Source organism: Atractosteus spatula, chromosome 1, assembly GCF_055471065.1.
Source record: "Atractosteus spatula isolate fAtrSpa1 chromosome 1, fAtrSpa1.hap1, whole genome shotgun sequence".
NCBI classification, from domain to species: domain Eukaryota; kingdom Metazoa; phylum Chordata; class Actinopteri; order Semionotiformes; family Lepisosteidae; genus Atractosteus; species Atractosteus spatula.
In genome coordinates, this window is record NC_142706.1 from 49,796,684 (window position 1) to 49,820,050 (window position 23,367).

The following is a 23,367-nucleotide window of genomic DNA, read 5'->3' on the forward strand; positions in this document are numbered from 1 at the left end:
GCGCTTTACATGTAATGGGGACTCCCCTCCACCACCACCAATGTGCAGCATCCACCTGGATGATTTTTTTTAACAAAAACTTGCCTTTTACATGACTATTTACTGTATGTTTCTGGGCTGTCAGTGGTATCCATGATCATCACATCAACTGTCCATTCAAAGCCAACATTGCTGTTTACCTCTTGTCTGTACTTACTGCCCTATTACAGTGCCCTCCAGAATCATTGGCACCCTTGGTAAAGATGAGCAAAAAAGGCTATGGAAAATTGTTTATCAGCTTGATCTTACACTGAAAATATGAGAGAAATCTAACCTTTCAGTGAGTTAAAATTATTCAAAGAAAAAAAAATCTTTATAAAAATAAACATTATTCTCAAAAACATATCACAATTATTGGCACCCCTGCATTTAGTACTTTGTACACCCTCCCTTTGCCAAGATAACAGCACTGAGCCTTCTCTTATAATGCTGGATGAGGTGGGACAACACATATAAAGGGATCTGAGACCATGAGAACGTGACCCACAAATAACCTGTAGATGAAAACAAATTCACAGGCATAATTACAGCTCTATCAGGAAATCATATTGAGGACTTACTTAAAAAATTACATTCAAATCATGGGATTGTGCAATGACTTATTACTTTTGACAACACAATGTCACAGTGGACATCTCTAACTGGCTTTTAGCTCATTTCCTTCTTTAAAATATGATCCTGTGCCTTCCAGTGTACATTTGAAAACAGACAGTTCTCAATCTAAAGGAGACATAAAAATCTAGGACACAAAAGCAACTAATAGACTGTAATTACCTGGGGTACTTTTTTGCCTTTAGTCTTGAACAGGAGAGTATGGAGACTTAATTCAAGTATTCAAAATTCTGATGGGTGTGGAAAACTGTACATCTGCTCAACGGACCTCTATTGTAGACGATCTCGTGGTGCAAGAGGAGACTGTTCCAATTGCAGGCTCATGTGTGACAGGGAGCCAAGACTCACCTAAATGTAACCCCAAGATCAGGTCAGGCAGGAGTTATCCTGCCCCAGGATGAGGTCATCTGAGGGAGCACTCTTGCCCCAGGATGGACTTGTCTGATGCTGGGGAGCCCTCTTGCCCCAGGATGGACTTGTCTGAGGCTAGGGAGCCCTCTTGCCCCAGGATGGACTTGTCTGAGGCTAGGGAGCACTCTAGCCCCAGGATGGAGTTGTCTGAGGCTAGGGAGCGCTCTTGCCCCAGGATGGAGTTGTCTGAGGCTAGGGAGCGCTCTTGCCCCAGGATGGAGCTGTCTGAGGCTAGGGAGCGCTCTTGCCCTAGGATGGAGCTGTCTGAGGCTAAGGAGCCCTCTTGCCCCAGGTCTTTTTTATTGCACCAGATCAATTACATTTCTCAAAAAGCAGAAGCCCCTGATGGAGGGGAGTCTCTCTGCATCACAGCAGCAGCTGTTGCATCACACTGCCACCTGCTGGATTGTCTACAGCAGTGACGATCGACCCTGGATGGGATGTGCTGGTTTTCATTGTTTAATAATAAATAATAAAATAATAATAATAGTTAATCACCATTGCTAATTGGTATTTTAAATTGATCTGCTTGCCTTTGTTTATGTTTCTACACTTGGTTCTGAGAAAAAGTGCTAGAAAAAGTGCTATTATGGACATAGAAGTCTCCATGTAGTCCCTAATATGAAAAGATCTGCTGAGTTGCCCTCTCAGGACAGAAAATGCAGGTCTGCTTAGGGTCACGAGGGTCAGGAAGCTTCACCTGTAAGGGCATCCCAAACCCTGTCTTCAGCATCCCACTGGATTTAGGTTTTATTGCACTGGAAAATGTGTAAAATTAGATCTTGTAAAATTAGGATTTTGAGATCCTAACACAATAGTAAATTAAAGTAATTTGAAATCTCTACCCAGTTTAAAATGTTTAGTGATGCAGACAGTTATCTAGGTTAAAGGCATGGTTAAGTGACTGAAAACCCAGCTGGGTGTCTATTCCTGCGACTGCAGTGTCTAACTGAACACCTCATTGCCTCTGATGTCTCAGTCTGTTTGTAGACACTACAGTCTGCTTTCCATTTTTTTGTAAATACAATACTTTTGATTGAATGTTAGAACATCAAAATGAACTGAAGAGAGCATTGTTTATTAGCCATATTGAGATCTTTATTAATCACTCTTATTATATTTGTACAATTCTACTGGCCTTTTTATGTTGAACTTCTAGGGAGTACCTTACAAAAGCACTTTAATGGATCTCTGAAAAGCAAAATTCATTCCATGACTAAAAGTAGACAAAAACACAATTAGGTGACACAGTCACAAAGTACTGCAGACATGCGGACAGACCTCGTTAGAGTAGTGCAGACAGACAAACCCTGTGAGAGTAGTGCAGACAGGCCAACAGACAGTCCTCCCGAGACTACTGCTGATAGAAAGATAGTCCTCGTGACAGCAGTGCAGACAGTGCTAATAAGTGAACAGCAGACAGACAGTCCTTGAGAGAGCAGTGCAGACGGACAGTCACCGTGAGTAAACTGGAGACAGAAGACAGCACTCGTGAGAGTAGTGCAGACAGGCCAACATACAGACAATTCTCATGAGAGCAGTACTGACAGGCAGTCCTCGTGAGAGGGCAGACAGTCCTAATAAGTGAACTGCAGACAGACAGTCCTTGAGAGAGTAGTGCAGACAGTTAGTGATTGTACAGCAGACAGTCCCCGTGAGTATACTGGAGGCAGAAGACAGTCCTTGTGAGAATGCAGACAGACAGACAGACACACAGTTAGTTCTAATGAAAAGGCAGTGTTCATACAGTGCCAGGGTCCCTCCAGCCCCCAGTGGCCTTCTCCAGGTGCACTGCAGTGCCGATGGTCAAGCGGTCACAGTGCTTGTTGGCAATGACCTGCAGGCCAAGTGGCAGCCCTTCGCGGCTCAGGCCCACTGGGCACTGTGTCACTGGGAGCCCCAGGATGTTGAAGATCCCTGCAGGACAAACACATGCTCATATGCAAATTCAACAGCAGTCACAATTCAATCTACGCACACAGATCCAGCTCATCACAGTGATTGTTTAATTCAGCCAAAGGATTTGTCAAACCTCCCAGCCTTATGGCTGAGGTCACGAGGTCACTATATACACGAGGTCTGTATCCATGATCAGTGACAGAAGCACTACAAAATGAAATAATTACTCTCAAAGTTGAAATAATCCTGTGTCGGTGCTGGTGAGTGTTCATGCTGCAGCCTTCCCTATATTAACCCTCATTCATCCTTTTCATTTCAAAGCTCTGCTCTTATTAATAAACACTGACAGACCAGCTTCTTCACTGCATTGCTGCACTGTGGCGACAACTGCAATGTGTGTTTGAGAGAAAATCATTACTGCCAACAGCACAGGGCCACTTCAATGGATGTGCAGGGAAGCAGCTCACCCTTTCACGGGTGGGCAGTAAGGGGTACCTTCAATTTAGTTCAAGTAGGTAGCCACGTCAGCATGCGTAGGCTGCAAAGGAACAAGTAATAGGTTTATTCCCTGCTGAAAAGGCAAGAAAGGAAACACAACGTTTCGGCTGTGGAGCCTTCTTCAGACACCCAAAGAAGGCTCCACAGCCGAAATGTTGTGTTTCATTTCTTCTCTTTAAAGCATGGAATAACCTTTACTTTTTCCTTTGGTACCTTCAATTTATATGTTTGCACACAGAAGCGGCCCCTCTCCACATCACCTTGCTCACGTAGCATCCATATAACCTGCCCAGTCCTTGCACCCCTGGCCTGGTGTGCGTCTACTTCAGTTCTAATGCTTTAGGTCCTGTCGTTTAGCAGTGAACAAGGCTCCTTTCACTGTTCAGTTCACTAAAGGTGAACTCTGCTAAAAAGGACCCTGAATGTTCAGTACATTACCTTCCCATTTTTATCATCTTCATCTGCTGTTCAGCAGTGGATTGCAATTCCTTTCATCATTAATTACCTGTAACCTTTTAATTTGTATGAAACAACTCAGACAGATTCTTGCTCAGGACAAAGTTCTGAAAATAAGGAGACTTCACTTAAAACTCTTTCTGGCCAGATTTAGGAGGAGCCCAACTCCTTCATTTCATTTGATCTCTCTGCAGCCCTTGGTTTGTAGATCACTGTGTTAGCTTGGGTTTTGGTCTGTCTGGGACTGTCCTTATTCTTGAAGCCTTATCCTCGGTGAGGACATTTTACACTCACGTGACCACTAAAACGATTAGCTGTGATGTACCTTGGTGTACCTTGGGGCTCAGCCTTCAGATATTATTTAAGCCCCACTTCTACCTCTGAGGGATATTACCTTTCAACACAACTGTTTTTTTACACTGACTTTGTCCAGCTGAATTTATCTTTCAGGTTTTTCTGCCTAGACAAACAGCTCATCTTGCACAGATGGAAACACAAATCTTTTAAAAATTCGTTTGACTGTTATTCAGATGAAAGAGATGATGGCATTCAGTACCCAGCATCTTCCCACACAGACACATCGGGAGCCAATTTCAGTTCATTACGGGGGTTTTTTAAGCTCGTTATCAGAAACATGGGAGTTTTCTTTGATCCTAACCTGAAACTTGAGCAGTCTGTGGAGCATCTCAGACACACAGTTAAACCTAGAAATAAGCTTGATCTTGAATGAGCCTCAAGTCCACATCATGCTTTTGGTGTATCTCTGCTTGTCGGCCTGTCTTGGTTTTCAAATCTAAAACTACAATTGACTAAAAACTCATGTATATTCCTGGATTTTAGGCTAGTAAGAGTAACATCGATGTACATTTGTGCTGGCTCCCTATTCTCGGTTTGTAATTAAAGTTTCAAATTAACTTCATACTCTTAGGCTCCTACAGACCATTCCCTGAGTGCGACTGGATAGCAGCTTTAGTTGTTAGGCTCCCTCCTGGTACAGCTCCCCCTGGTACAAGTCTAATTCGAATGCCATTCCATGTAAGAGTACAATGTTAAGAGCCTGAGCATGATCGAGTACAGCTGCAAACATCTTGACTGCAGGTAATAAGACATAATTAAGACATGCAGTTACCTGTGTACGCAAAGTTGAAGGGAGTGAAGAGAGGGTGGTGGTGTTTTGGGGCGATATGGGGGTATGTGGGGTACAGTAGCACTCCATCTGACCCCAGCATCTCCTCCAGCTGTGTCTCTAGCTCCTGTTTCTTCTGTAGCACAAACTGGCTGGGCTGTGCACTCTGAAACCTCTCCAATATCGCCAGTCCTACAGATAGACATTCAGGAAGAGTCCAGAACGGTTACTGATCCATCAGCATTATTATATTCCTCAGAGTAGCTGCTGTGAGTTCATCACGGCCTTCCTGTCATTTTCTAACAGAGTGCCTTACAGCCCTGGTCCTAAACAGCCACTGATCCTGCATTTCAGCAGAACAATAAAGTAATTATTATTATTAATAATAATAAACACTTACACTTATAAAGTGCTTTTCTGGACACTCCACTCAAAGCGCTTTACAGGTAATGGGGACTCCCCTCCACCACCAATGTGCAGCCCCACCTGGATGATGCGACGGCAGTCATAGCGTGCCAGAACGCTCACCACACATCAGCTATCAGTGGGGAGGAGAGCAGAGTAATGAAGCCCATTTATAGATGGGGATTATTAGGAGGCCATGATTGGTAAAGGCCAGGGGGAAATTTGGCCAGGATACCGGGGTTACACCCCTACTCTTTTCGAGAAACACCCTGGGATTTCTAATGACCACAGAGAGTCGGGACTTTAGTTTTACGTCTCATCCGAAGGACGGCGCATTTTTATAGTATAGTGTCTCTGTCACTATACTGGGGCAATAGGACCCACACAGAACGCAGGGTGAGCGCCCCCTGTTGGCCACACTAACACGTCATCCAGCAGCAACCTTAGTTTTTCCCACGAGCTCTCTTATCCAGGTACTGACCAGGCTCACACCTGGGTTACCAGTTGGGTTGCCAGTTGTGAGTTGCAGGGTGATATGGCTGCTGGCAATATTACCCTGCCTTTTGAGTTTCGACTATGTTCGATAGTCAATTAATTGGTCTGATTATTTGGCTAAATTAGTGTGTTTACCCAATCCAATAATTTTATTAAGCAATAATAAATAATGTCTTAAAGTATTTCACAGTGTGGCTTGTGAGTTGGCTGAAGAGCCCCATAAGTCCCTGTATGTCGAAGTATCTATTGTATCCTGCCATACTAATTTCCATTTTTCCAGCAGTCTTGTTCCATTCTCAATCTTGAAAACAGGGTTTTCCAAAAGCTTTCAGAATTTAGACAACCTGAATCAGGACCCAGTGTAATCTTCTGTGTCGCATGTTTAACATTTCCCGTTCTGTCCAACTGTCTGGGCCAGATATCGCAATCGAACCAGGAATTAATCTGGCTTCTGTGTTTTGGGCCACCTTTAGAGAAGCAATAGGTTTTTTTGCAGAGAGATTAGCAAAACAAAACAATGTTCATTGTGAGGTATAACTCATGAGTTATGCATTCTAACATAATGCTCCAGGATTTAAATTCTATACCATAAATTATGTATCCAGGTATTTCCTTGGTACAGATTCTTGGGGAAATTGCATCAGGTCACCTTTGGAAATCAAGACCGGTGCTGTACCCAGTTTTCCCTTTTTCCCCTCTTAGCAGAACTACTGACTCTTAGCACTGGGAATGTCTCTGACAGCTGTGCAGACATGACGAATTACATCTAAATGAGATGGGGACTCATCGTCTTGGCACAAGAATTCACAGACGATTTCAAGTAAATGAACCAAGAATGGAAGGAGGGAGAAACCGAGGATCCACAGGGAAGATCTACAAAGAAACAAATCTAAAAGGAGGTTAGACAGAGAGCAAAATCTAAAGAAAAACAGAAGTGAAAAACAAAACAGTGCACCCAGCATCAGGCAATTAAGCGATTATACCAAAATGCTGGGAGAATTAGACACAAAATGCATGAAGCAGAAGCCACAACATTAACAGGCTAGGAAGATGTCATTAGAATCAGAGAAAAGTGACTAACAGACAAGGATGGGGATGAATGCAACATTACTGGTTACACTGTCCTTTCCTCTAATCAGGAAAGACAGAAGAGAGGGATGTGTAGCACTATATCAAAATGAGTATTGAGGCTCAAAAACGAAATCTAGAATAACAGCGAAACACAAATCAGAACACATGAGTGGAAACAATGTCGAAGGGATTTGAAGCTGAGAACAGGAGGTACTTTTATATGACAACAAACTGCTTAGCTTTATTGTTGAAAATGATACCCTTGCTTCTTTCATAAAATATCTGGTTAAGATCCTCGGATCTGTTAACTGCTAACTACTAACGGGCTAGATGAACCAGATGACCTCCTATCATTTGTAACTGTTCTTACGACTCTTTAGAAGGACATGTCTTCTCTTCTGTTAACACCAGCATCCAACAGCCCCTAGACCAAATCCTAATGATGAGATTATGCACATAACAAATATTACCCAGATGTGGTCTTTTCTGCCTGGAATTACACCTGACGTTGCCATTCATTACCGGAGTGTGGAGGCAATGAAGGTCTTCAGGTGTCATTGCAAAACTGAAAGCTGGTTCTCAGCTGTGGCTCTATCTCAGAGGGGATCCGTTGGCCTCTTCAAGAAATAAAAGAATTGACTCAGCCTTGATCCAGGTAAGATGGCTGGGTCTCACTGCCTTACTCTAGAAGACCTCTCTGCAGTCTATGTGGTGGGAGCACTGTAATGTTGAAGGTAGTATCCAGGATCTACCTCTTTCAAAGCAGAGGAATCAATAGCCACTTACTACCAAACAGGTTAGATGGGATAATGGCTTTTCTTCTTTATAAAGCAAGTACTGTGCCTATAAAAAAGTATTCACCTCCCTTGGACTTTTTCACATTTTATTGTGTTACAACATGGATCCATATCTGAAAAGGTGTGTCAAACCAAGGGGATGAATACTTATGCATTCAATTATTTTCTGTTTTTTATTTTTAATTTAGTAAAATGTCTGGATTTTTTTTTTTACTTTGACATTATAGAGTACTTTGTGTTGATGAGTGGCAAAAATTCTCAGTTAAATACATCATGGTTCCATGCTGTAACACAATAAAATGTGAAAAAGTCCAAGGGGGGTGAATAGTTTTTATAGGCACTGTAAGCATCGTTGGACCAGGATAATGTGCTTTGCTACTCCTGTCTGGAGTGATGGAAGGGATACTGATACGCAGAGGATCGTGACAGAAAGAGAAGAAACTCTGACACATCATAGGCAGGGTATTACTATAAACATTAGCTGCAGCTTTTACCAAGAAATAAGTTGGCGTGATAAATGAAGAGCAGGCTGGGGTGGGAGCGTTAATTTCAGCCTGAAGAAGGTTGATAATGTCATTTTTGTATTTCAGTTTAGGAGAAAAGATAGCTTTTTTGGCTGTATATACAGTCACTTTCAATCTTAACAGTAAACTGCAGTAAATGCGATGCTTAGTGCGAGAAACAACGCCCAGCAGTAGTACTTTCCCTTGGGTGTTATTCTGCATGCATCACTAAAATCAGGAAATGAACATACAAACTGTGGCCCTCAGCACATAGCTGGCAGTGGGTGACTGCTTATACATGGGTGCTGATTCAGCAAGATCAGGATTCCCGCTGAGAAGGTAAGAGAGATGTCAGCACAAACAGGCCGTTACTTAAATCACGAAAGATCTGAAGGGTGATGCACGAGAGCACAAAGACTGTGATCATGTCTGGGAAAAGTGCTCTTTCAGAACTGAAACCGACTGAGAAAGAAGAGGACCCATGATCTTCCAGGAGTAAAGAGAATCCTCACAGCTCTATAAATCTGGACAAATTGCTCAGCTGTTTTGAGATGGATGAAAAGTCAGAGAACCCATATATCAATGCCTATTGCACCCTAGCTGGCCAATAAATTTACCAACATACCAAAGAAATACTACATCATAGTCTAATACATTTAATTAAAAACACAAAATGCAATGATTGCAAATATGGAGAAAATTACAGCCTGAATAATTCAGATATGTTTTCAGTAAGAAACATGACACAGAGTCAAAATGGAAGCATTACAAAGCTGGTCTTGAGTATGACCTCCCACAGCATTTATCCCACACACATGATCAGCCTGTGGACAGAAAACTGTGGGCTGTTCTGACAATTCCTGAGCAGCTACAACCAGCCAGTTACCATTGTCTTTTTCTTTTTAGAAAGATTTAGAAAGGCCATAAGACCCATCTAGCTTGTTTGGTAGTTTAACTCCCAAATTCCACCAGTGTGGAATTAACCTCTACTTGTTCATTCCAAATACCACCCAGCAGTTTCTTGAAGGAACCCAAAGTTCAGCCTCAAATACCTGGCTGGGAATCATGTTCCAGACATTCACAACTCTGTGTAAAGATGAATTTACTATCCTCCATCCTAAATAAACCTCTTTTTAGTTTCCAATTTAGTGCTCCATGCATGTGTTTCACTACTGAGAGTTAACCCTCTCTGTACCCCTCTTCTGTGCTTTTCTATATCCTCCTTTCAACTTCCTTTGTTCTAGATTGAAGAGATTTAACTCATTATCCTGCCTGTATATGACTATTCATTCATGTTCCCTGTCATTGAACCCTTTCTAAGGCTATAATATCTCATTTATGGTAATCAAAGCCTATAAAAGTAAGATCTTACTAATGCATTGCAAAGCTTAAAAAGAAACAGACATAGAAGAAACTAAATAGACCCAGATCCCTTTCATTGGCAGTTTCCTGTGGCTCAATCATCTGTGTGATAAGTGATGTTTGTCTCTGCTTCCTGTATAGATCATCCTGCACTTGACTGTTCTACATGTCAGTTGCCAAGTGCCTGCACACCTGTAAGGCGTTTAATGGAGGATCTGGATCTTACATGATCTGACATTTATGAGCCCTCCTGTGTCTCAGTCAAGAGAGGGAACTAGAAGTGAAACAGTGGAAGACAAGACACTGGCAGAGGCCTTGGAGGAGACTCCATTAATACCACTTCTGTTGTACAGGGAAGACTAATATTCTCCCCTGTATGCAACCAAGCACTAAATAAATGAAATGAGTCTCAATAAAATACCATCTGTCAGTTCATATGAATAAGTTGAGGTTAACGCCATGCTGAAAAGTAGAAGGAGAAATCACTGCTCTATAGGGAAAAGGTTATTTCATTATACTTTTCAGTGTGGAATTAACCTTTACTTGTTAATTTACACCTTAAACACTGACATAACTCCCCAAAGAAAAGCTTAGGAAGTCTTAATATCACAGGAATAAACCTGTGTGGTTCCTCTGAGCTCAGGAATCCAGTGAAGGCTAATGTCCAAGAACCAGTGAAAAGGATTATATCTGATAGCCCTCAGTGTTATTAACAGTATTGAAGCAATATTATTAGTATTGTTTGCCACACTTCATCAGATTAGTAGTGTCAAAGACATTCAATAAAGATGATTATCATTGGCTGGCACTGGTAGTAAAAGTGTGATTACCGATGGCTGCGAGGGTGTGTGACGACTGGCGCATGGTCCACTTGACCAGCTCCCAGAATGGCCACACTGGCTTCCCATGATCCCCCAGTAGCTCTGTAAAGGACTTCGGGCGCTGAGGGCAGAGGAACCCAAGGTCACAGCACAGATAACACAGCCCTGAACACGCCCATCCACACTGACCTCCCGCCCCACACACAGCCCTCGACACATCCAGACACACCCCTCGACACACCCACACTGACCCCGCCCCACACACCCCCCTCGACACACCCACACTGATGCCCCCCACACACAAACGCCCCTCAACACACCCACACTGACGCCCCCCTCCTGACACACACACCCCTCGACACGCCCACACTCTGACCCCGTCCCACACACTGACCCCCCCCCCCCCCCACATACACCCACACTGAACCCGCCCCACACAGATATGTCTTGATAGACTGACCCTGCCTTCCTCGTCCTGTTCTGACATCATGGCACTCCAGATCTGGAAAGAGTACTTGAGCTGCGGTATCTGCACTCGTTGAACTTTGATTTCTAAGTCAGCTTCAAGGCGCTCCACTACCTACGGCAACAGAAAACACTTTGAGCTTTTTCTGACTTCACAGCCCTGAATCTCCAGGAGCCTTTCTACCAGAACTCCCTCATGACTGGCAAAGACTGGGGTCAGAGCACAGAGGCCCAGAGAGACTGGAGAGAATGAGAGCCAGTGTCAGGGCGACTGAGGTCTAGACTTAGAAGAATACTGTTTTAGTAAAACCGTAGTACACAGCGACTTAATGCCAGAGTCAGGCAAGCCTGCTCCTCACCTTTTTCTGTGCTTCAATTAATTGCATGTCGATGGGAGACACAAAAATAGAGCCGCCATCATGAGGAACCGAGAAGAATCTAAGCTTCTTCAAGTCGACGTCTGAAGACAGGTCTAACCTGCAGAGTACAGAACACATGACAAAACACACAAATGCCTTAACAGCTGGATCCAGAAGGAATCATGCACAAGTGGAAATTGCAGGGAAGGGCATTTAAAACTGAGAACAGGAGGCGTTTCTTTAACCAAAGAGTTGTGGAAGTCTGGAACGAGCTTCCCAGCCATGCTGTTGAAGCAGATACCCTGGATTCTTCCAGGAAAAAGCTCTCTTAGTATCTCTTAGTATTAACATCACCTTGGTCACACACCTCCTGGCCTCAGTGCAGTGTGCAGTGAGGTGTTTGGGGTGCTGTGTGAAGAGTATGGATGAAGTGAGGTGTGAGGAGTGCAGCTTGCAGTGTTGGGGTGCAGTGTGAAGAGCTGGAGTGCAGTGAGGTGTGGGGGATGCTGTGTGCAGTGTCAGAGTGCAGTGAGGTGTGTGGGGTGCTGTGTGTAGTGTCAGAGTGCAGTGAGGTGTGTGGGGTGCTGTGTGCAGTGTCGGGGTGCAGTGAGGTGTGTGGGGTGCTGTGTGTAGTGTCAGAGTGCAGTGAGGTGTGTGGGGTGCTGTGTGCAGTGTCGGGGTGCAGTGCCATATGCAATGAGTGTGCCTTGCAGGACAAAGTGCTCTTTACCTCTCTGCATTGGGCCCAGCCATAACCCGCAGCATGAGTAGCAGGTCCTCAGCATAGCGGCACATGGGACCTGTGCATAGGAAGTTATTCTGCAGACCAGAGGCACAAGGGAACTGACCCTCATTGGGTACAACACCTAACAGCACAGAGAGAGAGAGGCCCCACTATTACACACCGTATAACACAGAGAGCAGCTGCACCGATACACACAGAACAAGATAGACACTGTTACACGCTGAATAACACAGAGAGAGGCTGCACTGATGCACTCTGAATAACACAGAGAGATAACGTTACTCACTGTAGAACACAAACAGACACTGTTGTTATACTCTGTATAACACGGAGAGACACTGTTACACACTGTATGAAAGAGAGAGGCTGCATTGATACACACTGTATAACACAGAGAGCAGCTGCACCGATACACACAGAACAAGATAGACACTGTTACACGCTGAATAACACAGAGAGAGGCTGCACTGATGCACTCTGAATAACACAGAGAGATAACGTTACTCGCTGTAGAACACAAACAGACACTGCTGTTATACTCTGTATAACACGGAGAGACACTGTTACACACTGTATGAAAGAGAGAGGCTGCATTGATACACACTGTATAACACAGAGAGATTGTAACACTGTATACCAGAGAAAGAGGCTGCACTGTCAACTACATTAGAAGAGATAGAGCAATGTCATCCACAGGAAGTGGAATGGTACTAACTGAAGGAGTTTGGACAGCAGCAACAGTGACACTATGTGTGCTGCCGACATCTCTTGGTAGCAACACACTTAACAGCCATTTCTAAGACAGTTGTAACCCTTTTACCTGTCCCATCTCTGGTCACAGAGCCATGAGAAATGTTGAGTGCCCTGAGGTAATGTTACTGTAGAAACACCCTGGTCTCTCTTCATTGTCCAGAAGAGGGTGTCTCGAACAGACAGAGAGACGGGAGAGGCACAGATAAACCCCTGTGTGACCTCATTGAGGATGTTATTCCTCTGGGCATGTCACCTGATGTGAATAAAGGTTTTACGACCAACATGTGACAGGTGGGGTTACCTCATCCTTCTGCAGCAGTAAGACTGGGCTTGGATGGACAGCGTTCTCGGACACACGGGGTGGTCAGTTGCGAGGGTAATACAAGAAAAAATACAAATACAGTATTGCCTTCCAAGGTATACGTTACATTTTGCTTCAAGGCAAAGTCAAAAATAAAAACCTCATTTTAGATCATTGTAGTGTTTTTAATATAAACCATTTTAAATTGAAACTAAATACAATTTACAGTATGTAATTATAATGCATAAAAAATTGGACTGACTGAAATGTCGGCTTTTTAAATAAAAAAAAATGAAAAATGGGAAACACTGAGACTGAAGAGGATACTGATGAAAAAGACTGGTGTTTATGCTGATGCATTATCTATATATTCGACCTGCTTTGTGAGGAGGTAGTACAAAAGCGAAACAGAAAATTCTACACTCCGAAGCCTGTCTGTTACATTATACTAACAGGCTCAATCAAGCTAGCTTGCTTCAAAATAAATAAAAACTGGGCATTTCTCTGTTGCCAAGAAATTGCACCGAACATCACATCATCAGACCAGGAAAAGAAAACAAAATGGACTTCTTAATAATACTAATTGTCTGGTTGGCTATATGGAAGCTACAGATATCTTACACCTCCTAGACTGTGGAAGCTAAAGACAGTCAGGCCCAGGGCCAGGCATACACTAGAAGGTAGCAAAGAAGGTTCCATAGTGCCCTCTAGTGGTCTGGAAGGTAGATGGTCTCTTTACATACAATTGCTTTTAGGGTATTATAAAAATACCAAAAATATTTCTTAAACATTTGTCAGGGAGAAGGGATGTTCTTTGCACATTTTTTTGTCTTTTGACTAATGTACGTCAAGGAGCAATTTACCTTTAGCAGGCTGCAGGTGGTAACAAGAGGAAGAACCTTCTGAAATAACAGGCAAACTCTCAGGCCAGATAGCGAGATCTCTTGCAGAGCCCTGGGGAGGTGGATGGTTTGTTCCACTGCACTGATCCTGGAAACTTGGAATGAATGGACTTTATTGTGCCTGCTGTTCTGAAATCTTTTTAAGAGGTCTTGAAGAGATTGACTTCTGACTCCAGTTCTAAAACCTTCATTGAAGGACTTGTGTACTTGGATTATTATAGGCATATCAGGCCCTAAGAAGACCACTTCTCAGCAGGGGCAGGTGACGGGATGTTATGTTAAAACTGTACAATATACTAGTAAGACCTCATCGAGAATACTGTGTACATATTCTGGTTGTCATGTTACAATTACTGTTGTGGAATTAGTGCAGAGAACAGCTGTTGGATGTGTTCTCTGCTTTACAGGAATATCCTACACCAGGGTGCACAATTTCAGTCCTGGGGGGGCCAGAAGGTTTCTGGCTGTCTTCTCTTGTGCCCTTAATTACATACAGTAACTGAACTCTGTGCGGTTAACTAGACAAGCCAGAGGCTTTCTTTATTCTAATAAAGCCGAAGACGTGAAGAGACCTACAGTATACCTGTAGACCTACAGTATATCTTCAGGAGCTGGACAGCAGCTCCTGAAGACTGATGTTGGGCTCCCTTGTCCCTCACTGACAGGCTGAAAGAACCGAACATCTATAGTCTTGAACAAAGTATGGTGCAAGAATTCAAATTCCCAAGCAGGCTTGTTAAGAATCAGCAGTGCAACACGAACCAGGAACTTGCATGGAAGAGGAAAGTGCATTTAAAACCAAGAACAGATGGGACATCTTTACACAAAGGGTTGTGGGAGTCTTACACTCTTCTTGTGTTCCAGTGCCACTCCCAGGGTGAATGTAAGGCACAGGTGACATGTGGAAGGTAAAAGAAGGTATATGTCTGACCTGGAGTGGGCTTGTGTCCGAAGATGCCATTAAAGAAAGCTGGGAGACGGATACTTCCCCCAATATCGGAGCCAATCCCAATAACTGAGGCAGCACTGCCAAGGATACAACCCTCTCCACCTGCAGACAGGGAGAAAGAGAGGAGTAATTAATACTACACTGTAGTAGTATTAGTAGTATTAATACTGACCCTTTCTGAACACAAGGAAAGTAATACTAGAGCTCTGTCCGATTACAGACAGTGTATTGTATATACACTGTGTTGATAGTGACAGATGACTGTGTATACCATAAAGTATATAGGAACAGATATTGTTAATACAGTTTATTGCATAGAAACAGTGTTTTGAGTATACACTGTGTTGTACAGCCAGTGTATTGAGCATACAGATAGTGTGGTACATCCTATATACAGACAGTGTGGTGCACAGGCACAGTGTATTGTGCTTACAGTGTTATACAGGGGACATTCTTTATGAAATCAATCACTTTTTGATCTTATCTATTTTTTATCTTATTAATTTATCTTTATTAATTATCTTAACAAATTTCCATACTTTTGCTAATTGGAAGGAGAAGTTAGTGTCGTGTTTGGACCTGAATGACCAACTAGTACTCTAGACAGAGGTGAGCTCAGGATTCAATCACCTTCACTCGCGGGCTCATACTTCTTATCTCACTCTTATCTCACACAGAGTCACTGAGCTGTGTATAAAACTTGTTTATAGGAACACTGTGTATACTGCATATATTATGCAGCTGAAATGCATTTACAGCTGAGACACTTCTTTACCAAAAATGATTTTGGAAGAATGGAACAAGTTACCCAGCCACATTGCTCAAATCTTATACCCTGGCTTGTTTCAAGACACAGTCGGACAAGATCCTCAGATCAACCATTAACTACCAAAAGGGCTACATGGGTAGAATGGCCTCCACTCATTTATAAACTTTCCTAGGTTGTATAGTGACAGTGTGCAGTGTTCAGGTACACTGTGTGCTACATAGTGAAAATGTGCAGTGTTCTGGTACAGTGTGTGCTGTATGGGGACAGTGTGCAGGGTTCGGGTACAGTGCATGCTGTACGGGGACAGTGTGCAGTGTTCAGGGACAGTGAAAAGTGCTGACCAGAGCTCCCTCCCACAATGCGATCGGTGCTGTAGGGGTTGTTGGTGGTACCATACAGCCAGTTGCTGGACTCCAGCCACATGCAGACCTCACTGGTGTTGGTAACTCCTAACGGTATGGCTCCTGCCCTCTTCAACAGAGCCACAGCCGAGGCATCACTTCGTGTGATTAGCCCTCTACGAGACAGCAGGCCTGAGGTTTGTGGCATTCCTGGAGAGAGAGTGTAACACTGTACATCACTGGTCAAGCCAATAAAGATCACTGAATTTGAGAGAAAGATGGTACAGGGCAGAGAGAGATGCTTAATACACTCTACCGCCAGTGAGATGCAGTACCAACAGATACCAGTAGTGTAGAGAGTGTGGAGAAAGAGACACAAATACAGACAGACAACGTACAGGGACAATACGGAGACCGTAAAAGAGACAGAGTACGAGTATGAGAGACCCAGAGAAAGCTTATCCAGGCGGGCACAGTGCACAGAGAGCCACGCAGCCAGTACCCTGCAGAGCGAAAGCCTCCTTCACCGTGAGGGGCACGCCCAGCAGAGGGAGCCGGTCCTGCAGGCTGTCCTCGTCCCCGCTCTCCTCCCGCACCAGCCGGTCCACCTGGGCTGCCTCCTGCAGGGCTGCGGGGAACCTGACGCAGACAGCAAAGCGCAGCGTGTGTCAGAACAGGGCCGAGCACTGCACTGAGCACTGCGAGAGCCGTTCAAAGGCACACGCACGCACGCACGCACGCACGCACTGTGAGAGACTGTATAACAAAACCAACGCCACGTCCACTTTCTTAATCATTAAAGCACTAGTACTGAGGGAGAGGTGTCCCGGGACAGTGGGGTACAGAGAGGAGGGAGAGGTGTCCTGGGACAGTGGGGTACAGAGAGGAGGGAGAGGTGTCCCGGGACAGTGGGGTACAGAGAGGAGTGAGAGGTGTCCCGGGACAGTGGGGTACAGAGAGGAGGGAGAGGTGTCCCGGGACAATGGGGTACAGAGAGGAGGGAGTACCCAGGGACAGTGCCATACAGACAGGGACAGTTGTCCTCTAGGGAGATGCTCACCTGTCCTTGACCACTGCATTGATCAGCGGATTCACCTCCTGTATTCTGTCAATATAGGCCTGGACCACCTCCACACACGACACCTGAAACAGCAACATTCCAGTCACACAGTGCTGCACAGAAAAGGCATTTAGAAGGATTAGCCCATGATGATCTAAGATATCCTTGCTTTTTTGGGAAGAAGCAGGAAAGCACTTGAGGTCACAAATGAGAGGAGGTTATTTCACCCATGTAGCTCATTTAGTAGATACTAGCTAATTGACAATGAGGATCTCATCCAACTGCATTTTGAAGGAAGCCAAGGTAACAGCTTTCACTACAAAGGCAGAGCGGTGGCACTGTAGCTAAAGATCTCCGCCTGTGGCTGGAAGGTTGCCGGTTCAAATCCCGCAGCCGGCAGAAAAATCCTACTCCGTTGGGCCCCTGAGCAAGGCCCTTAACCCCAAATGCTCCAGGGGTGCCGTATAAATGGCTGACCCTGCGCTCTGACCCTAAGCTTCTCTCCCTGTCTGTGTGTCTGAGAGAGAGCAAATTGAAGTATGCGAAAAGACAAATTCCTAATGCAAGAAATTGTATATGGCCAATAAAGGTGATCTTATCTTACTCCACACTCCCACAACCCTTTGGGTAAAGAAGTGTCACCTGTTTTCAGTATTAAATGCATTGGCATGATGTTTTCAGTTCAGCCGTCTGGTTCAAGTTTTGCTGTTCATTCATAAAAGTCCCCAGATTGACTTTGTGAGTGGCTTTGAGGATTTGGAAAATTTGTATCTGGTCCCTGACCAGTCCTCACTGTTTAAGTCTAAAAAGGTTAAGCTCCATCAATCTGTCAGTGTAGGACATTCCCTTAAGATACAGAATGTATCTGGAAGTTTTATCTGGACTACACAATAGTTGTGTCTTTTTCATAAGATGAAGATCCCATTACTTTTAACTTCTTTCCTATGGTACAGTATTTACCTTTTTCTTTTGTTTTCCCACATCATAGATATTGAAACATAAGGCGTTGCTATGAAATGTCTCCACTTCACATTAAAGAAAATTATATTGCTGCCATGAGATATTGATCAGTTCAGAAAAGAGCAACCATATTCAGACCTGAGCTTATAGGAATGTCCTACACTGACCAGTTAATCTTTCAGTCTTGAACAGAGAAGATTACAAGGGACCTGTTTTAAAATTCAAAATCCTCAAAGTCAATGGAATTGTTTGTTCAGAATCATGAGCCTCAGAACACAAGCAGAAACTACAGGGCAGAACATTTAAAACAGAATAAGAGGTGCCTGGTACTTTACACAAAGGGTTGCAGGAGTATGGATAAAGCTACCCAGCTACATTGTCTAAGCTGATACTATGTCTTATATTTAACATAACTGCTGGATGAGATTTACATATCAATTACCTCCTAGCAACTTAACGAGCTTGAAAGGGTGAAGCAATTTAGGTTAAAAATGTTTCAGTTCTGAAACAGTTCTCAAGGATAAAACAACATGCATGACTGCAATAATGATGTACTTATATAGCTCTACTTGTACGTGCTAATTAAGGAATTATACATTCCTATGTTGTAGTCTATGTAGAGGTATGGATTGCCAGTTTATTGACTCTATTACACAGTATATGGACTTATGATGTGTCTCTGTGGTTGTTAAAAATCCCAGGGCGTTTCTTGAAAAGAGTAGGGGTGTAACCCCGGCGTCCTGGCAATCATTTCCCATCAAATTTCCCATTGGCCCTTACCAATCATGGCCTCCTAATAATCCCCATCTATGAATTGGCTTCATTACTCTGCTCTCCTCCCCACTGATAGCTGGTGTGTGGTGAGCGTTCTGGTGCACTATGGCTGCCGTCGCATCATCCAGGTGGGGCTGCACATTGGTGGTGGTGGAGGGGAGTCCCCATTACCTGTAAAAGCGCTTTGAGTGGAGTGTCCAGAAAAGCACTATATAAGTGTAAGCAATTATAATTATTATTATAATTATGTGCCAAATAGTATTGTAAATTGCCCTAGATACTGCTGTTTATATGCTTTTTTGCTACATTTGGCATTTTAAAAAATCCTTGAAGGCATCAGACCACTTTGTGCCTTAATCAGATAAATCCAGGAATTCCTTGTACAGTTTCACAGTACTTTGTACTTCCCTGTGATTTTCAGGGAAAATCCATGAGCTTTGCCCTCTTTCAGTGGCCAATGCAAGGTTCAAATGCACTGAACTCTGAGAGACTCTGGTATCCTTTGGGAGACATTGGAAGATTTTGTTCTGCTCTTAATCCACTTTAAATACACTCCTTAATCTTAAATCCACTCTTAAAATGACTTTTATACACTTGTTTTGCTTAATCTATTGTGCTATTGTGAATTTATGTACTCAGTGTATTTTGCGGTTTTATTGCAAAGTGCTTTGACATTCTGTAATGAAATGTACTGTATAAAATGAATGGTATTCCCTTACAGCTAAAATAGTAATGCAAAAAACAATTGCCTTAGATATTACCATCAACAGTGATACACACCAACAGAGACAATAACTAACCATAAGGAAATACAGTACTATGTCCTTTATGAATATTTCTCTTTTCTTAGTTCAGGTGGGTAGCTGCATCAGCATGCGTAGGCTGCAAAGGAACAAGTAATAGGTTTATTCCATGCTGAAAAGAGAAGAAAGAAAACACTACGTTTCGGCCGTGGACCCTTCTTCAGGAGCCCCTCACACCTGAAGAAGGCTCCACGGCCGAAACGTAGTGTTTTCTTTCTTTTCTTTTCAGCGTGGAATAAGTCTATTACTTGTTCCTTTCTCCTTTCTTGTTTGATGTGACTCACTGCTTCAAAGATTACTGAACACATACTAGAATCCTCGATCCGCCTTTTTCGGCACCACTCGTTAAATGGTTAAATTATTATCAGTGGCAAGAGGAGTGTTTGGCTGGCAGTTTTATGCAATGCTTTTACACTTGTGCCATGTACTGTACAAAGCGTGTTCCTTACAATCGGAGTAAAGCACCTCTCAAAAGTAGGACAGCAGTGCCACTCCGGTAACGAGAACCCACAACCAACACAAGGTTGAGCCGTCCCGACCCTAGGACACTACAAAAGTCCATTATCTTTCTACTCATATTTTAATTTGCAATTTCTAAGGATTCTGTAAATAATAAAGGGGAACTTCGACAGCATTCACCCTCTCACAATTCGCTCTGCTGCTCCTCTACACGACCTGTCCTTCCGCACAGACCCTCGCGAACGCACCGGCAATAAGAAAACAAACCCGGAACACGTTCGCACTGCCGCTTCGGGCAGAATTCCCACTCCGGCACGGTCACGCACCTCCCTGCGGCGGATCTTGCGCGCCAGCTGGACCCCGGACAGCAGCAGCAGAGGGTTACTGACGGACGCGAGGCGGGGCAACCCGGGTGGGCGTCTAGGACCGAACAGCTGGAATACAGCGAAGAGGAGCCAGGCGAGGCCGCGCAGCCCCCACACAAGACAGCGTTCCAGGTAGCTGAGAGCCATGGCGACAGCCGCCCTGTGTCAGGAAGCACCTGATTCCTGATAGTTTGGGGCTGTACCCTGCAAGCTTATCTAGTTGCACTTCCAGGTTAGAGTGCAGCAGAGCCGAGCGGCGGTCTTTACAACTGCCCTGTTCTGTGAGCGAGTGGCGTGAAGCTTGCAACAGCCCCGCAGTGCTGTCATTGTTGTGCCTGTCTTGGTTTGGCAGGTTCAGATTGGTGCACTGATAAAGGCGGGATCATGGGAGCTTTTAAACATGATTGCGCTCACTTTTATTGCGGCGGATCTAGGCCTTTAACTGTTTAAACGTCCTCGACAGGTAAGGCTGCTGTAGCTGTGAGCACCTATTACCCCTGATCACACACACTTCTAGAATTATGGTGTTATTAGTTTAGTAAGAGTTCTGGTCCAGGCACTTCTGCTGCACACTAAGGCACTATACTCGGACTGCTCCAGTAAGTGCTAGTAAATGGTAAATTACAGTACATACACCTGGTCCAAAGCACTGTGCATTAAAACACAGGCTTTATGTCATGAAGTCCTCATAATTATTTTTATGGGCACCGGATGGGCTATTTACTGTAGCCTTGGGTAGTGTATCAGATAGGATTTAATGTTGGTGTCATTAGAGGGCAGTAGTGTATAGATAAACTCTTTGAATTGCATACATTGTTCTGTACAAACATTACAGCTCAGTGGAGAAAAACATAACATAAACCAGTGTGAATTGGCTCTCGGTGAAAAGTCAATAAACATGTTCGGAAACGATGTCCCACATCATTATTCCCAGCATCCAAGTTACAATGAGTAAAAATTGAGATGTCAATGTGCCCCCTGTTTCCTTGTAACCCTGTGCATATCAATGGCTGGGACTGACCACTGGGCGGCAATACTGAGCCCTGTTTGCTGTAGATCATCCCGGGTAGCAGCACCAGGGGCGTGGGTGCTCTGTCAGACTGCTACTCCCTCATATGATATGATATATATATACATGATATATGATTTAAAAACACAGCACACACAAAACAGTACACTGTTAAAAACAGCACATCACAGAGCACAGTTTAAACACACAGAGCACGGAGTCAGAGCAGAGAGATGAGCTGTCTGGAGGACCTCATGGTCTCTGGGGTGTTTGCTCCCCTGAAGAGTTCTGGGTTAGAATCTGTCGTGCGATGCTCATAGCTCACTGTCCTCTCCACCCAAGCCATTATAAGAGCAAAATCCTACTCTGCTGTAAAGTCAACAGCAATGAAATGATTTTTAGTTATTAAGACTGATAATGTAGTTTTATCTTCTACAGAGTATATCAGTGTTTAGTGTTAGTGTCCCAGGTCTATAGTCCCACCACTTCTCTTTCAATCACCTGCAGTTTAAGACCTTAACATGGAGGAAGAACTGGACTGATCCAGACTTCCGGTATGGACTAGGAAACCCTTGCCTGTGTCAGTGGGTGACTCAAGAACAATGTCTTGGTGCATGAGGGGGCAACAGTGTCACAGGCTCCTGGAATAAGCTTTCTGAGATCTGTATGAGCCCAATGACTCAAACCAGGCAGGGATGAGGAGAGGACACAGTCACCGGGCTTGAATTAATTAACCTTCACAGTTCTGGCCCTGATTAGCAGCCCATTTAGCAGTTGCAGGTTGGGATATATAGATAAAAGTGTAAAACTGAATTTAAAGGACATTGTGCTAAAACTGTGCAACACACCTGTTAGACTTAATTTAGAATATGGTCTACGATTTTGGTTGCTGCAGTAAATAAAATATATTGGATATAGTATATGCATTAAGATGAGGCGAGTAAGTGAATGTCTTATTCTAAAAGGCTGAAAGAACAGAACCGTTTTCATCTTGAATAGGGGAAATTATGAGAGAACCTCTGATATGGGTGTTCAAAATCTCCAAAGACACTGACACAGTTTGCTCAGTCGATTTCTTTAAAATTAATAGCGGTACACAAATCCAAGGATGTCTAGATCAGGCTACCCAGCCAAGTGGTTAAAATGTGCTTTTTTGGAACTACTCTTAAAGTACAGTGCTTTGTGAAGGTTTTCTGCTTTAAAGGCACTCTGTAAAATAGTTTGATTTCTAACCCATCCAAGTTTTTAAGAGATGAAAACAGTTAAATAAGTTATCAGTTGAATGCTTTAATGGACGGTTTCTTTAGACTTTGGTACAAGCCTGCAGGGGAAAGTGTGGCAGACGTGTTGTTCCTGGTGGAGGTTGTTCGGATTGGGAGGGACAGCGGAGGGAACTCATGCTGGCTGTGGATCAGCAAAGAGGAGTTAAGCTGGAGGCCGGAAGGAGAGGAGCGGTGACTAGCTGTCATTGCTAACCTGCCGGCAGGAGGCCATTATGGATAAGGGTCGGAACATCAGATGACAGCTGGATTCCATCTGATGACAGCAACTCCTGGCCAACAGCAGTAGTCAATCCAACAGTCGACTAAGGAAAGATCAGTAGATGTACAGTGCCCTCCTTAGATATTGGGAAAATGAAGTCAAAACGTCTATTTTTGCTTTGTAAAGCAATTCAGATTGGAGAGGAAAGGTGAATTTCTCAGGCTTGATGCATGGAAAGAATTTGCAACCAAGTGGTATGTTTTATACTACTTTAAGTTAATTTATCCAAATACTTATGCTCACTAAAAATGGGGGGATGGAACACAAAAAGTGGTATACTTCTAAAATGTGGAAGCATACTGTATATGCACAGAAA

The 23,367-nt window shown here is 43.8% G+C and overlaps 1 protein-coding gene across 1 annotated transcript; it reads right to left on the bottom strand.

Moving 5' to 3' along the window:
• Positions 1-2,138: 2,138 nt before the first annotated feature.
• faah2b (fatty acid amide hydrolase 2b) lies at positions 2,139-20,787 on the bottom strand. The gene is made up of 11 exons (XM_088909308.1): positions 20,462-20,787; positions 17,140-17,222; positions 16,582-16,718; positions 16,080-16,289; positions 14,952-15,071; positions 12,050-12,185; positions 11,320-11,437; positions 10,956-11,075; positions 10,505-10,616; positions 5,045-5,233; positions 2,139-2,979 (listed from the first exon to the last, which is right to left on the bottom strand). The coding sequence occupies exons 1-11, from the start codon at positions 20,645-20,647 to the stop codon at positions 2,804-2,806; spliced, it is 1,587 nt and encodes a 528-aa protein (XP_088765434.1). The 5' UTR covers positions 20,648-20,787; the 3' UTR covers positions 2,139-2,803.
• Between the last annotated feature and the right edge of the window lie 2,580 nt (positions 20,788-23,367).

What these genes read in the sequence shown, in the direction of transcription:
- faah2b (XM_088909308.1), bottom strand. Translation starts at nt 20,647, where the DNA reads ATGGCTCTCAGCTACCTGGAACGCTGTCTTGTGTGGGGGCTGCGCGGC. An exon ending in CATTGTGGGAGGGAGCTCTG is followed by an intron (nt 15,072 to 16,079) that starts GTCAGCACTTTT and finishes CCCTGTCTGCAG; the next exon opens with GTGGAGAGGGTTGTATCCTT. An exon ending in CGGACACAAGCCCACTCCAG is followed by an intron (nt 12,186 to 14,951) that starts GTCAGACATATA and finishes CTGTGCTGTTAG; the next exon opens with GTGTTGTACCCAATGAGGGT.